Source organism: Macrobrachium nipponense, chromosome 37, assembly GCF_015104395.2.
Source record: "Macrobrachium nipponense isolate FS-2020 chromosome 37, ASM1510439v2, whole genome shotgun sequence".
Lineage (NCBI taxonomy): Eukaryota > Metazoa > Arthropoda > Malacostraca > Decapoda > Palaemonidae > Macrobrachium > Macrobrachium nipponense.
The window spans coordinates 18,022,388-18,035,982 of record NC_061097.1 but is presented as its reverse complement, the minus strand read 5'-3'; the positions used below and the strand labels follow the sequence as shown (position 1 = coordinate 18,035,982).

Below are 13,595 nucleotides of genomic sequence, written 5' to 3'. Positions count from 1 at the left end.
GGGGAGAGCTAAAGAAGGAAACTGAAGGAATGATAACAGCGGCACAAGATCAGGCCCTAAGAACCAGATATGTTCGAAGAACGATAGACGGAAATAACATCTCTCCCATATGTAGGAGGTACAATACGAAAAATGAAACCATAAACCACATAGCAAGCGAATGCCCGGCACTTGCACAGAACCAGTACAAAAAGAGGCATGATTCAGTGGCAAAAGCCCTCCACTGGAGCCTGTGCAAGAAACATCAGCTACCTTGCAGTAATAAGTGGTACGAGCACCAAACTGAGGGAGTGATAGAAAACGATCAGGCAAAGATCCTCTGGGACTATGGTATCAGAACGGATAGGGTGATACGTGCAAATAGACCAGACGTGACGTTGATTGACAAAGTCAAGAAGAAAGTATCACTCATTGATGTCGCAATACCATGGGACACCAGAGTTGAAGAGAAAGAGAGGAAAAAAAATGGATAAGTATCAAGATCTGAAAATAGAAATAAGAAGGATATGGGATATGCCAGTGGAAATCGTACCCATAATCATAGGAGCACTAGGCACGATCCCAAGATCCCTGAAAAGGAATCTAGAAAAACTAGAGGCTGAAGTAGCTCCAGGACTCATGCAGAAGAGTGTGATCCTAGAAACGGCGCACATAGTAAGAAAAGTGATGGACTCCTAAGGAGGCAGGATGCAACCCGGAACCCCACACTATAAATACCACCCAGTCGAATTGGAGGACTGTGATAGAGCAAAAAAAAAGAAAAAAAAGAAAAAAAAATAATAATAGTTTTAAACCAATTATGCTTTATATTTATGTGTTTATTTATCTGTTATTATAAAATTATTTGGTAGGTCAGAAAAAAAATTGATTCATGGAACTTTACATTAATCAGTCAAACAAAAAGAATGTGCCTTAACGTTCACATGGACGGACTGACCGACTATCCCCTCCATTAACACTGGAGTCCTCAGGTTTGTTGTGGTTTCTGATCTGTGAGTTTTGGATATGAGTTGCAAGCCTGGTGCCCTCGGTCTCCCACATATCACCACGGGATTTGATGTATTTATTTTATTATTTACATTATATGAAATAAACTTGCACAAGACAGACTCACTTACATACCAGTGCGGTCTGACATTCATGGGATGTCCCCTTTCTAAGCACTGATTGAATCCAACACTAAGTTGATTGACTGGAGGACCATCGGTGTAACAGGCGTATTATTACTTAGTATTTAACCCCATGAGCTTCAAGAGAAATGCTGTTGACCAGTCAACATCAGTTATAATCTCTTGGAACTCTTGAAAACTGTCATTGGCCAATCATTACCCCTTGTACTCTCCTTAAACGCCAGAGGATTACTGTTGCCCGCTCAATATCCCTTGCGCTTGGCTGAAGCGCCAGAGAAACACTATTGACCAATCAGTATCCCTTGTATTCTTTGGCAACCCCAGATGGAAAGAGGACGATCAACATTATAAAATACCAAATATACATAATAGATATATATATATATATTAATTATATATAATATATAATTATATATATTTATACATACTTATTTATATATATATATGTTTTATATATATATATATATATTATATAATTATATATATAAATATATTTATATATATCATATATATATATATATATATATATATAGTATATACATATATATTTATAATAATATTTTAAAAAAAATGTATATATATATATATATCATATATATATATATATATATATATATATAATTATAAGTTTATGACGAAGGTCCGTTATGTTTCTTTTATCTAGTGACTAAAACCAGTAGAAGCCATTTGTTAGACAAGCAATTGCGCTCATCTTCATGGCCTAACATTACAAAGTCTATATTCAGCCTTGGCACTCATTCTATTTTTATAAAAGTGTAAGTACTACACATTAACTATATGGCAATAAAATTAGCGGTTAAGTTTACGCTCGTTCCTAACATTTGACACTAAGTATATCTAAATACTTCGTTCCATAGATCATTAAACCGTAATTCAGAGTTTTGACCAACAAAAATTGTGTAAAATTGATAGTTTTGATGACATTAGTCCCGAGCATATGACACTAAAAACAGTTATAAGCTCTGTGCCATAACTTATCAATCTGTAATTCAAAGCTTTGATATCCGGGTTGTTTGAAAGGGAGAAAAAACACGAACAAAAAATGGACCTGACCTAAAGACTGGGAAGGCGAGGGATTTTCTGCTCCCAATTGTTACCTGCAAATAATTCGAAGGATCTTGCCCTTGAGTGCCCTCTGGGCAATGAAGATGCTGCAGATTGGTGCGCCCAGGTTATAGACGAGTGCCTTAGCATGAGGCAAGGGATGTAATGACAGTGCATTAGAGCGACCATAGTGGCCGGGTGTTTAACTGCTGGTTGCGTATTACTTGGGTAGCATTTTGGTCCGCTGCATTTTGGGACCTCGTTCCTGTCCGCGTTTTATGGGGCATAATGGAACACTCTTCAGAACGGCGTTGTCCTCAATGGGCTTCCTCCTCCATCCCAGAGAGTATCCTAATCATAATCCCCGAGAGGATAATTAGACAACGGGATTATATTTCCCCTCTCTTTCGATGGTCGTCCACGAAGGTCCATTTTGGAGTCGAGACGCATCGGTTGAATCACTCAAGTATTCATCAGGTTATCTTCACGGTGTAAATGTCCTTTTTAGGATCTACCATTATCCAGGATCTACCATTTGTTTTATAGATATATCTGTTTTTCAAAGCAGTAAGCTGAACAATCTTACGGCCATGCTGTGAAAAGGCAATTTAATCCTCTATCAGGAGAAAAGAATATCATAATAAGGCAAGGAAATAACAGGAGAGAGAGAGAGAGAGGGGGAGAGAGAGAGAGAGAGAGACAGAGACAGAGAGAAATGGAAACTAGTTTGTTGTAGTTTTGATACTGACAGTACCGTTAACAAAAGTAATGGGAGCTTTATTCGGTTTTAAGAGCATATAATTATTGATATTCCAGTGAAGTCCACAATAATTTCCTTAGTTTAGTATTATGCTTTCAGATGAAAGCTAAGCACTTTCTAGAAAGCTCATTGGTGTATTTCAAACAATACTTTAAGGGTTACGGTATAAGAAAACTCCTGTGGCTAATGTGTCCATCATCTATTTGCATTATTTGGAAATGCTTTTATCAGCAGTACTAAGTAGTATTTGCTATTGTTGTAGTAGTGGTGTAGTAGAAGTGGTGGTATTAGTAGTAGTATTGGTATTAGTTGTTGTTGTGTGATAAACGTTTTGACAAATATCCCTCTTTCCAGACAAGTCCTCCAACGAGATCGAAGTGAACGGCACAATCCCGAGCTGGAAGCCGACTCTCGGCTATCCTGGAACGCGCAAACCCCACCACCGCCACCACCCAGATCGGGGTCCTCCCCAACCTTCCGTCCCTCTCTATCCTACTTCTCACGAGGGGAAGAACGTCACTCGGAAGACCCCTTCGCATCCTACGACGCCTAAGCCTGTGACTCACCAGCCTCCGGACGACCCATCCATGACGCGGTTGGAGGACACCTACGCCCTCTACCCAGAGCTCACCACTAACACCACCAACAGCACGTCCTCCTCCTCGACCACCCCGGGACCCAGGAGACGGCACAAGAAGAAGAAGAGGAAGAAGAAACGCAGGAAGGAGAAGGACAAACGGAGACACGAGAGGAACAGGAGGAGGAAAGCGAGAGAGAGAAGGAGAAGGAGACGACTGAGGAACAAAGAGAGGAGAAAGAAAAACGGCAAGGAACATGTTCCCACCACAGTCGCGCCTGTGATTGAATCCCCCATCGATAACTAGGATAAGAAAAATGTCTGTGGAGATGTCAGAGACGTCAGACGGATGACCTCTGATGATGTGTTGATGAACGTTTGAGCTTTATTCGAGAAAGGCAGGACTCGGAATGGGACAATAAACTTCCTTTCGAGATATCTGCATTTTGTACATAGTCTGACAGTGATAATTGAAGTGATTCTGCAAAGACTGACGAGTGATGAAGCAGTAACTCATAGATGTACATAGATATGTTGATTGCTATCTCACCTATATATATATATACATATATATATATTATATATAATATATATATATATATAGTATATATATAATATATATATATATATATATATATATATATATATATATTATATATATATATATATATATATATATTATATATATTAGACAACTTAGGTGTCACGAATCCACGCACGAGATTTGCAAAAGTTTCCGTCCATAAAGAACACTTGTAATATAATTCTTTTTTTTTTCTCACTAATTTATTTTGCCTCCTGACGTTCCTAATTTTGAATCAGCATAGCCAAAGTGAAGGGGAGATGGCGAAGTTTGCTTTGAGTTGGAATGAGTCAGTTTTTTTCTTTTTTGTCACTTTTATGAACTATATTAATGTCTTTCAGTCTTGTATCTTCAATAATTGTAGCATGATTTTCTTAGTTTGCGTTATTAGTTGCAATGAAGGTCTTCACTTTTATCTTTCTTTTAGCCAGTTTGAAGTTTGAAATGTAATCATCTGTTTGGAATTTTTGTCTGAAGTTCCATAAATTACTTTACATTGCTTTTCAAGATTGTGTAATCGATACTTGCCGTTGGTTTTGATTTCTGCCAATATTATTTTGCTTCAGTATAACCAGTGTTTGTCATGAGATCAATTATCAGTCTGAGTCTGTATTTCCTCTACGAGCTTTGTATCTTATATCAATACTTGTATCCAGTCTGGATTTGTTATTTCAAATCTGAATTACATCGCTGATCTTTGAAATTGCACTTCAGGTGGGTGTAATGAATATTTATATTGAAATTCCATTTCCAGCTCGCATTTCTTAGTTACTGTTATCAATGATTTAGCATCACTTTTGAGTCTTGTATAATCAATACATGTACTGAATTTGCATGTCAAGTGCTAATCCTGACCATGAATTTTGTGTTGAAGCCCAGTATAACCAACGCTTGTCCCAAATCAGGAAGTTCTTTTTCGATGTTGTGGTAAATCTCGTGGTAAACACAGCATGAAGGGAAAATCTCTCCACTCACATTTGTTGCTTTATCTTGTTGAGTTTTGTCCACTTCCCGATTTTATTTATATATCATTTGTTATCTCTGCTTCCGTTTACCATGCTCTTTTATTCTTCGTTCATTATAGAAATAGGTTTATAACATCCGGCGGAGATAAGCCCAATTCTCTTTCCCAATTCTCTTTCCTTCTGCTCTCGATTTTTCTTCTCGTACCTGCGCTTTTCAAGAATGCTGGATTACCCGTCTTATGGAATGCTTATTCAGAATTCGAGATAATTAAGATGATACGATTGAAACAATTTTGATTTTGAAAATAGGGCCATTTCGGAATGTTCTCGGTTAAGAAAAAATCAGATACTTATATTTTTTGCCGCAAGACTTTAGTTTAAATGAAGTTGCCTTATGAAACAGAGATGAGAGCGCGGAACTGACGACGATTCATCACTGAAGAAGTCTCTCTCAAATTAGAAGAGAGAGTAAAACTCTAAATATAGTCCCATGAAGACCAAAAGGGTTTTAACGGTTGGTTGTTATGAAATGTAAGTTTTAGGAATGAAAAATCCATAGGCTAATCGATGTTGTTAAATCGGAATTCTAACAAAATCTACAATTTTTACTCTAGTAGAATGAATGTTCTCCGGAATAAACCCAAACTTGTATGGTTTTTATCAAAAAGAATTCTCAGTAACAGTATTTGGTATATGTGTTTAGGAACGTAAAAGAAAATTGGTGGCTAGATCTCATTTGATTTTTTTGCTTTAAGGAAATGGCCCTAATTCAAGGTGTTTAGATCTCTGGTCTTTAGGAATCAAAAAACTTCCACTGTGGTGTTGATGTTTATTTTAGAAAAGAAATATTAAAAGAATTTTCACTTTAAAAAATCGATCTCAAAGTAAGACTTTCAAATAATATCGATGTTTTCGATAACGAAAACCAAACCAAACTACAACAAGCACTGAATTTAAAGAGCAATTCCATGGTCAGGATCGTCATTATGTTTGATTTTATCCAAATTTTGCAGCAGAGACATTCGACAGAATTTTCCCATTTTTCCATGAAAGACTTTTATGAAGAGTTATATGACCAGGCTTTTTTCCTACATATTTCAAAGCTCACAGCGTTTAGGACCCGCTGGAAACAATATCATTCTAACACCTGCAGCTCAGTTCATTCAATACAAATCAATATGAGACTTTGAATGTCCTTTGGTCACTGGGTGGCCTTTCTTTACATTTTCCAATTCTCCTAAAATCTCTGAGCTTAGGTCCTATCTAAGGATATGCTAGAAAACAAATTCCCCTTTAAATATACGGCGCTAGGATCTTGATTTCTGTGCTATCGTTCTTTCACAAACTTTACAGTTACTCTGACCTTTGATTTTCTTTAGTCTTTTGAAGGACTTAGATTTCCTGAACGGTCTTTAATCTGAGGTCTCTGTTAAAGGCGACCTAATTCCCTTTTCTAGCCCAGGCCGGTAGAAAGTAAGAAAGAGACTTGCCTTATGAAGGAAGTTAGTCTCTTTGAAGATCAGTGAATTACTTAATGAAAATGCTATCATTTCCCTTCATAAATCAATAGCAGCTTTGCAATACCTCAGATGAAATTGCCTCCCTGTTATGTATATCTTTCATAGTAGTTCTATACTTTCGATTAATTTAAAGAATCCATCACGCAAAATTCAGCAGGCGTTTGTCATTTTTCAATGGGTTTATTTACACGAATTTACATCTTGGTCCAGAATGAAACTAGTTAATTTTCAAATGAGGATGGTGCTCGAAAGTACCTGTTGCTGTGAATGAAAGAAATAAGTGAGGTTTGAAGCTTACGTTTTAGAAAAAGAAAAATCTTGGAGTTCCCGGGACGAAATCTGACCAATACCAAAAAATATTGATTTTTTTTATTATTCATTAAAAATCTTTGACATTCTGCGACGCAGTTTGACCTACACCAAATAATATTCTTTTTTATTTTCTTATTTCTTAAAAATCTTTGAGTTTCTGAGACGAAGTTTGACCTACACCAAATAATATTAATTTTTCTTCTTAAAAATCTTTGAGATTCTGCGACGAAGTTTGACGTACATCAAATTATATTATATTTCATTTATTTATTAAGAATATTTGAGTTTCCGAGACGAAGTTTGACCTACGCCAAATAATATTATATATATTTTTTATTTATCAAAAACCTTTGAGATTCCGCGAAGAAGTTTGACATGCACGAATTGATATATATATATATATATATATATATATATATATATATATATATATATATATATATATATTATATATTTTAAGGAAGGTTATACCATTATCAGTCTTTTAGCTTTATTCTTATTTTGCACACGGTTATCTAAGACTAAAAGTAGATGCGGGAAATGTATACGGAGAGCTGAAGATATCAAATGAACAAAAATGATTTATGGAAATATCTGTCAATTTTTTGTTATTACCACATTTCTGATTTTGGGAATGTAAACATCAAGATGGAATCAAAACTAAGTAAATGAAACTTATACAAAGACTAAACAGATTGTAGGAGATATAAGAAATAAAATAATGAATATTACCAAATATTGTCATCAAATTTATGTATATTGCTAAATATCTTTTTACCTTTTAGCTTGTTTTTAACGTTGGTCAAATGCTCTGAACACTAACAACAGCTAAAGCGATATATGTATTTAAAAGCCATGTAGTATATTCCCATCCACTTACGACATGAGTATCACATAACATCTCTCCTTTTGTAAATATATTTTGTACATATAGAAAAAGAAGCTTGAAATCCCCTTCATTTTGGCTTAAAGATTAACCTTGACCGATAGAACTTACTTATTGAAAAATAAAAATGTATAGATAGGATGCTTCTGGTCTTTTCATTTTTCGTTCCTTGGGAAAATGATGATAAATTGACCTATCTGTGTTTGCAGAAAAGATGGTAAGATATAAGCTACTCCGAAGATCCTTCACCACATAGATGTCCGCCATCTAAATCCCATTTAATAAAGTGTATATATATGCAGTAATTATATATATATATATATATATATATAATATATATATATATATATATATATATATATATATATATATATATATAATTACTGCATATTATCATCAATAATAGAACATAATTAAACTTATTAGACTCACTGCTGTCAGGTGGTTGCTTAATTCAATATGCGGTTCATACACGTTTAGTGCAAGTTAATGCTTTGCTCATCTGAAAACATACGTCCTCTGGTCAAATATTGTATCATGAGTCTAATGAAATCTATACATTCACTTTCTCGCTCTTTATGATCTCCGTGAGAGGGGTAGATTTGGGATCTTATATTGAGTATAAAAATAGAAAACCAATCTACCTTAAGTTGTACATCAAGGTTATATCAAAATCTTCAGGCAGCGATGATATTAACATTGGAATGCTGGTGGATGAGATGGCAGCTCTTGTTCTGAGAATCCTCTGATGAAGAAAAGGAGACAGAAGAGGGCATAGATTGATGAGAAACATTTGAACTGAGGTGCCTCGATGAAGAAAAATTAGAAGGTAACAGACGAAATTAAATGAGCAAGAAATGAAAGTATAAGCCAATAGCGATACGATGCGAAAAATGTGACTCAGTAGGACTGAATCTTATCCAAAATTGCTGAGATATGCTGTATTCTTAGGTTTGGTAAGAAAACAAACTTCACCCCACTGATTTTACTTCATTTCATCATATATTACTGATTATTTTGTTATCGACTCAGGTAATGGCAGCAAGCTTCCTCAATGCCTATCCAGTTCTTCACGGCCTCTGCTGGTCGTCTTCTGGAAGTTCACATCGGTAACCTCAAGGCACTTCTACTGAAATGGCTGTCTTGATACACACTACTGTGAAGATCAGCAGTCGTTTCTTGAGAACGTTTAATTTGATACGACTGAGACTACCAGGTATATTCCATAACTGCTTGAACGACTGATTTGGGCGTTAACTTCTTCATGGCGAAGCTCTTAACAAATTAATTTTTTTGACGGTTTTCATTTTTTTCACAATATATGTTTCTGAAATTTCAGGATTTCTTATTTTCCAGGGCTATGATATTATTAACACTCAGGGGTAATGAATCCACTGTGGGTGTACTACCTTGTAAAATAAACCCATAAGGTGGTAATTCCGTCAGAATACAGCACGTGACACACTGTAAGCCATTATTAAACGGTGATTGCAGCGTGCCTTGGGTCCCTAGCTGCATCCACCTTCATTCCCGCTTCCATTCTTCAATCTCACTGTTCAACCTCTCTAACAATTACTACTTTGTGCAACCGTGGGCTATTCTCTCAGTTCCACATTTTGATCCCTGCACTTCATATCCTTAAGTTTTCTGGATCTCCTCACCTTGCCTTCTATCTTCTCCACTGTCTTAAGTGCTGAGTGGCTGAGACTGCATACATTTTATAAATTTATGACAGCATAAATTTCATAAATCAAACAATCAGACAAAGCATGGTTCTCGAAAATATTAACACCTAAATCAGATATTTCTCCGCTTCTAAATATCACCTTCAAAAATGATTTTACTCAGTAATAACGTTATTCTTTTTAACTGTCAGGATGACAGTGGTACCTCAGCCAACAAATATTAAAAACTACATTTCTGAGGAAAACGCCTTTGATCTTGAATGTCTCATTGTTAATAAACCGGCGAAGAGATGGAAGACCATGGGCTGGCATTTTAAAGTGTAGTCATTTAAATCTGACAAACCTGTTCCATTTGGCTTATATCAAGCATCGGAAAACTTCCCGGGATAATGTGATTAAGGTCTGAGATTAAGAATTCCTACTCAAATTAAAAATGCATTCAGTGTATCAGAGAGTAGATGGTTATTAATAAAGAAATTTATCACGCTTTTTGTGTTATTCCCAAGAGAAACCGACAGATTAGTCATATTTAAGAGAAAGCCAAAACAGCAGAAGATCGACATCAACATGAAATGAGTTTTATTTTAGATATTCATCTAAGCTTACAGTCATGACGCGATGGAAAAACAAACCTCTAGTTATTTTAGATCCTCAATATGTCTGGAGGTAAGATGGCACAAATTAAAGTGACATGAGGAGTTCTGCTACAGCAGATGAGACCAAACAGAGAGAGCGGCCAAACTGGACTAATATAGGTTTTATTATATACAACTTACATTCTGACAGCAGGAACACAGGTTAGAAGAAGGAAATTATTTTCTGTAGGAACGAAAGGCAACCGTCGTCTTCTCTAGATTTGTCATATAGATAACCTCTGTTATTCATCAGGAGGATATGACATCAAACAAGCAAAGAATTAGCTTCAGTTCCCTTCTTGCAGTCAACTTCATCAGAACAGTTCCTAATTGTTGATTTTACTCAGCATGAAAATGATGATCGTTCGCTATGTTCTTTCTGCAAAGTGAGGGCAAAGTGATTTTATGTTTTTCTTTGTAAAAGTAAGAGGAATATTTACGTCATAACCTTTAAAATGTTCTGGCACAGAGAATATTTTAGTATACTTATCCGGAGGTCAAGATTGAAGGGCATTCCGAAGAAAGGGTACGTCCACACAGCAGTAACCCATGCCATAAACACAAATTACCAACTTAATTAATGCACACATATCCAACAGATTTGATTCGGGTCAAAGAATTATTAACAGTTCCAACCAATGCTTCATGCGACTATCTAGCAATTGCTAAAAGTTCGTACTCCACTTACGGTTTATTTTTTCTTAACCTATTCAGGATGCATCTGTGATAAGTTCCAAACGTGTGTTTATGACGTTTTCACTGTGGTGTAAGGGGGGCTCCTAATATTCAATGAAATTTTGGCTAATAGTCTCCGAAAGCAAAAATAAAATCAATCTTATTTTCATGATACCAAGGAAACCATTTGTTGACACAAACAGGATAAACCACTTTCAACCAGCTAGCATAGATTGCTAGTAGTAGTAGTCACCTTTCTCAATAAATGTTTTCTAATATGTAGAGCTAACGGTGATGCGATGAAGAACATTTCTATAGTGGTTTTGAAGGAAAGCAGTGACAGAAAAGTAGTATTGGCAGTGTGGAATATGCGTTATCTGTAAAACAGCTTCGAAGGATGTTGGAGTCAGCAGTCACGTTTTATGCTGGGCATACATATTGCTTAATTTCGCCGTCCATGTTATAGGAATGGATTTTAGATTGCTGACACAGAGTGGATCTGTTGCACGGGGCCCTATTATATTTTTTATGCATTGCATTGCTTGAAAGTCTGGCTGGAATGTCTTCAGTTCTGCGTGTCCTTACTCCTTGGTCAGGGATCATCATCCACTTTGAGTTAGGTGAAAAATTGCAATTCAAAATAATTTTGTTGACTGATTCCCTGTTTTTGAGACAGTAGGTTTTTTTCTGACGGCAGATTTACAGAATGGTCTTAGAGCAAGGGTTCCCCTTGGGAATGTTATAGATTCCTGTGTACCACTAAAAATTGAGGGTGAAAGAGAAAAAGAACGAAACTGATATTGTGACATAGACACACCTTTACTAGCTGTGAAGGTCATTAGGACTGAGTAACTTGAGCCAGTCGCCGTACCTCCCGCCACAAGAAGTTCCACAATAGTGGAAAATAAAAGGTATTCACCCTACTCTTAATATAACTTAAGTAAAAGCTTTACTTTGAAATGAGGAAATTAGATAAAAGAGACGTGACATTGGAATCTCAATGCAGATTACACCATGTATTGCACAGTACTGGCTATTCACTCAGATCCAATGTACCCCACGAAAAGTTAAGATGTACCACTGGGGGTACATGTACCCCAGGTTGGGAACCCCTGTTTTAGAGAATGCATGGAAGATATGTTGAGAATATGATGATAGATTTCACAAGCATTATCTGCTTTTTTAGCAATCATATGACTCCGGCAGCTCCATTCCCTTGTTTATGGCGTTATTTCAATGGTATTTCATTTCCTAGTCATAAATGGTAAATGTCATCCTTAATCGACACGGACAGACTTATCTGAAATCCTTCATCTCCAAACAAGTTTCTGAAATTTCAATTATTTTACCATAACGTAGGTGGTATTTTTTTCCCCTCTTAAAGAAATCAAAAGATTATCTGCCCTCTGATAAATATCTTTTCCAAAAACTTTTTCATGATTCATTTTTAGTATTTTGGATCTTCTCAGCCTCATTCTGATATTCCAGATCTATATTCCCATAAGAGGATTTGGAAAACTTTTCTTCACTAGAAAGGGGTTATAAACTGAAGGAACAATGACTACTCTTTCATGACCAAGATTAAAAGAATGTAGAACTAACAATTTAATAGCGAAGCTTTCACAAACTCCAGGTTAACGTAGTAGTTTGAGGATACAAATAGCAAAAAGCAATGATGAGACCAAATAATTTTCATGGCAGTTTTGATTTCAGAAATGTTCCAAATCTTATATATATATATATTCTATTATTATAATATATATATATAATATATATATATATAATAATAATATATATTATCTATATCTCATTTTGAAGCCCTTTCAGTCGTTTTACTAGGAATTTCCACAGTTATTATCAGTTCCACATAATGGTGAGGTTATTGGAATCCCAGGATGCTTTTCACTTGCAAGTTTAGGATGACTATCTTCGGCATAACCAGGAAGCATTTGTCAATTTGTCAGTTAAGCAGTCTTTCATAGATGAGGCTGGTTTGTTCTATTTCTATGCTGAGGGATATAGCTCATTCCTTCTTCATAGAAACATAATGAAACAAAGGAAACAGACAATTCTGATTTAAAGTTTGGTAACTCCAAGGACCAGTGTTTCTGAAGACTACACAGCAGACAAATGGCAGACTGATATATTGAACTATCGTCCCACTATGGGCAAATAGTTCTTACTAATAGAATCTAGAGAGACTAGTCGTTATGAGACAAAGGTAAGGCTTTGGTAACATTTTCCACTTTAGTCGTTTGAATGGTCTAGGTCAGGGGTTCTTAACAAGGGGTATCCATACCACTTGGGGGTATGAGAACCACATGCTGGTGGGATGGGACTTCATCTCTGGATATTTGTATATATTTGATTTTAATATGTCAATGTATACAAGGGTACATTTTCTAAAATAAGTACATAATATTATAAATGGTTTTGTTTTTCTTGTATGTTCTATTCCTAGCTATTCATACCTGAAGTTTGCATTAAACTAAGTATATTAAATTATATTGTCAAAAAATAGGACTTAAGTGGACTTAGGTAAAAGGGGGTAAGGAACCATACTAGGTGGTCTGGAGTCATCAAAAGGTTAAGAATCCCTGGTCTAGGTCTCAAAGACTACTAAAGACTAACTCTGGGACTCATTTGATCCCCAGTCCTTCATTCCACTCACTTCTTTCATCTGGAATTCTCTACCTTCCTGCCTGTTTCATGACTCCTTAAGCCATCTCTGTTTAAAGAGGAGGTATCGCTGATTAAGGCGAGATTCAAAGTAAAGCAAACTTTCCCAAGAATGCCCTCCCT

General features: G+C 35.9%; 1 protein-coding gene across 1 annotated transcript in view; it reads left to right on the top strand.

Annotated features, from left to right (window-relative positions):
- The window catches only part of LOC135209044 (R-spondin-3-like), a 368,370-nt gene extending 364,290 nt beyond the window's left edge, over positions 1 to 4,080 (top strand). Inside the window, exon 5 of the mRNA XM_064241586.1 lies at positions 3,310 to 4,080. Coding sequence (XP_064097656.1) covers positions 3,310 to 3,839 — 530 coding nt within the window. The 3' untranslated portion in view covers positions 3,840 to 4,080. The remainder of the gene's footprint in view (positions 1 to 3,309) is intronic.
- Positions 4,081 to 13,595: the final 9,515 nt, after the last annotated feature.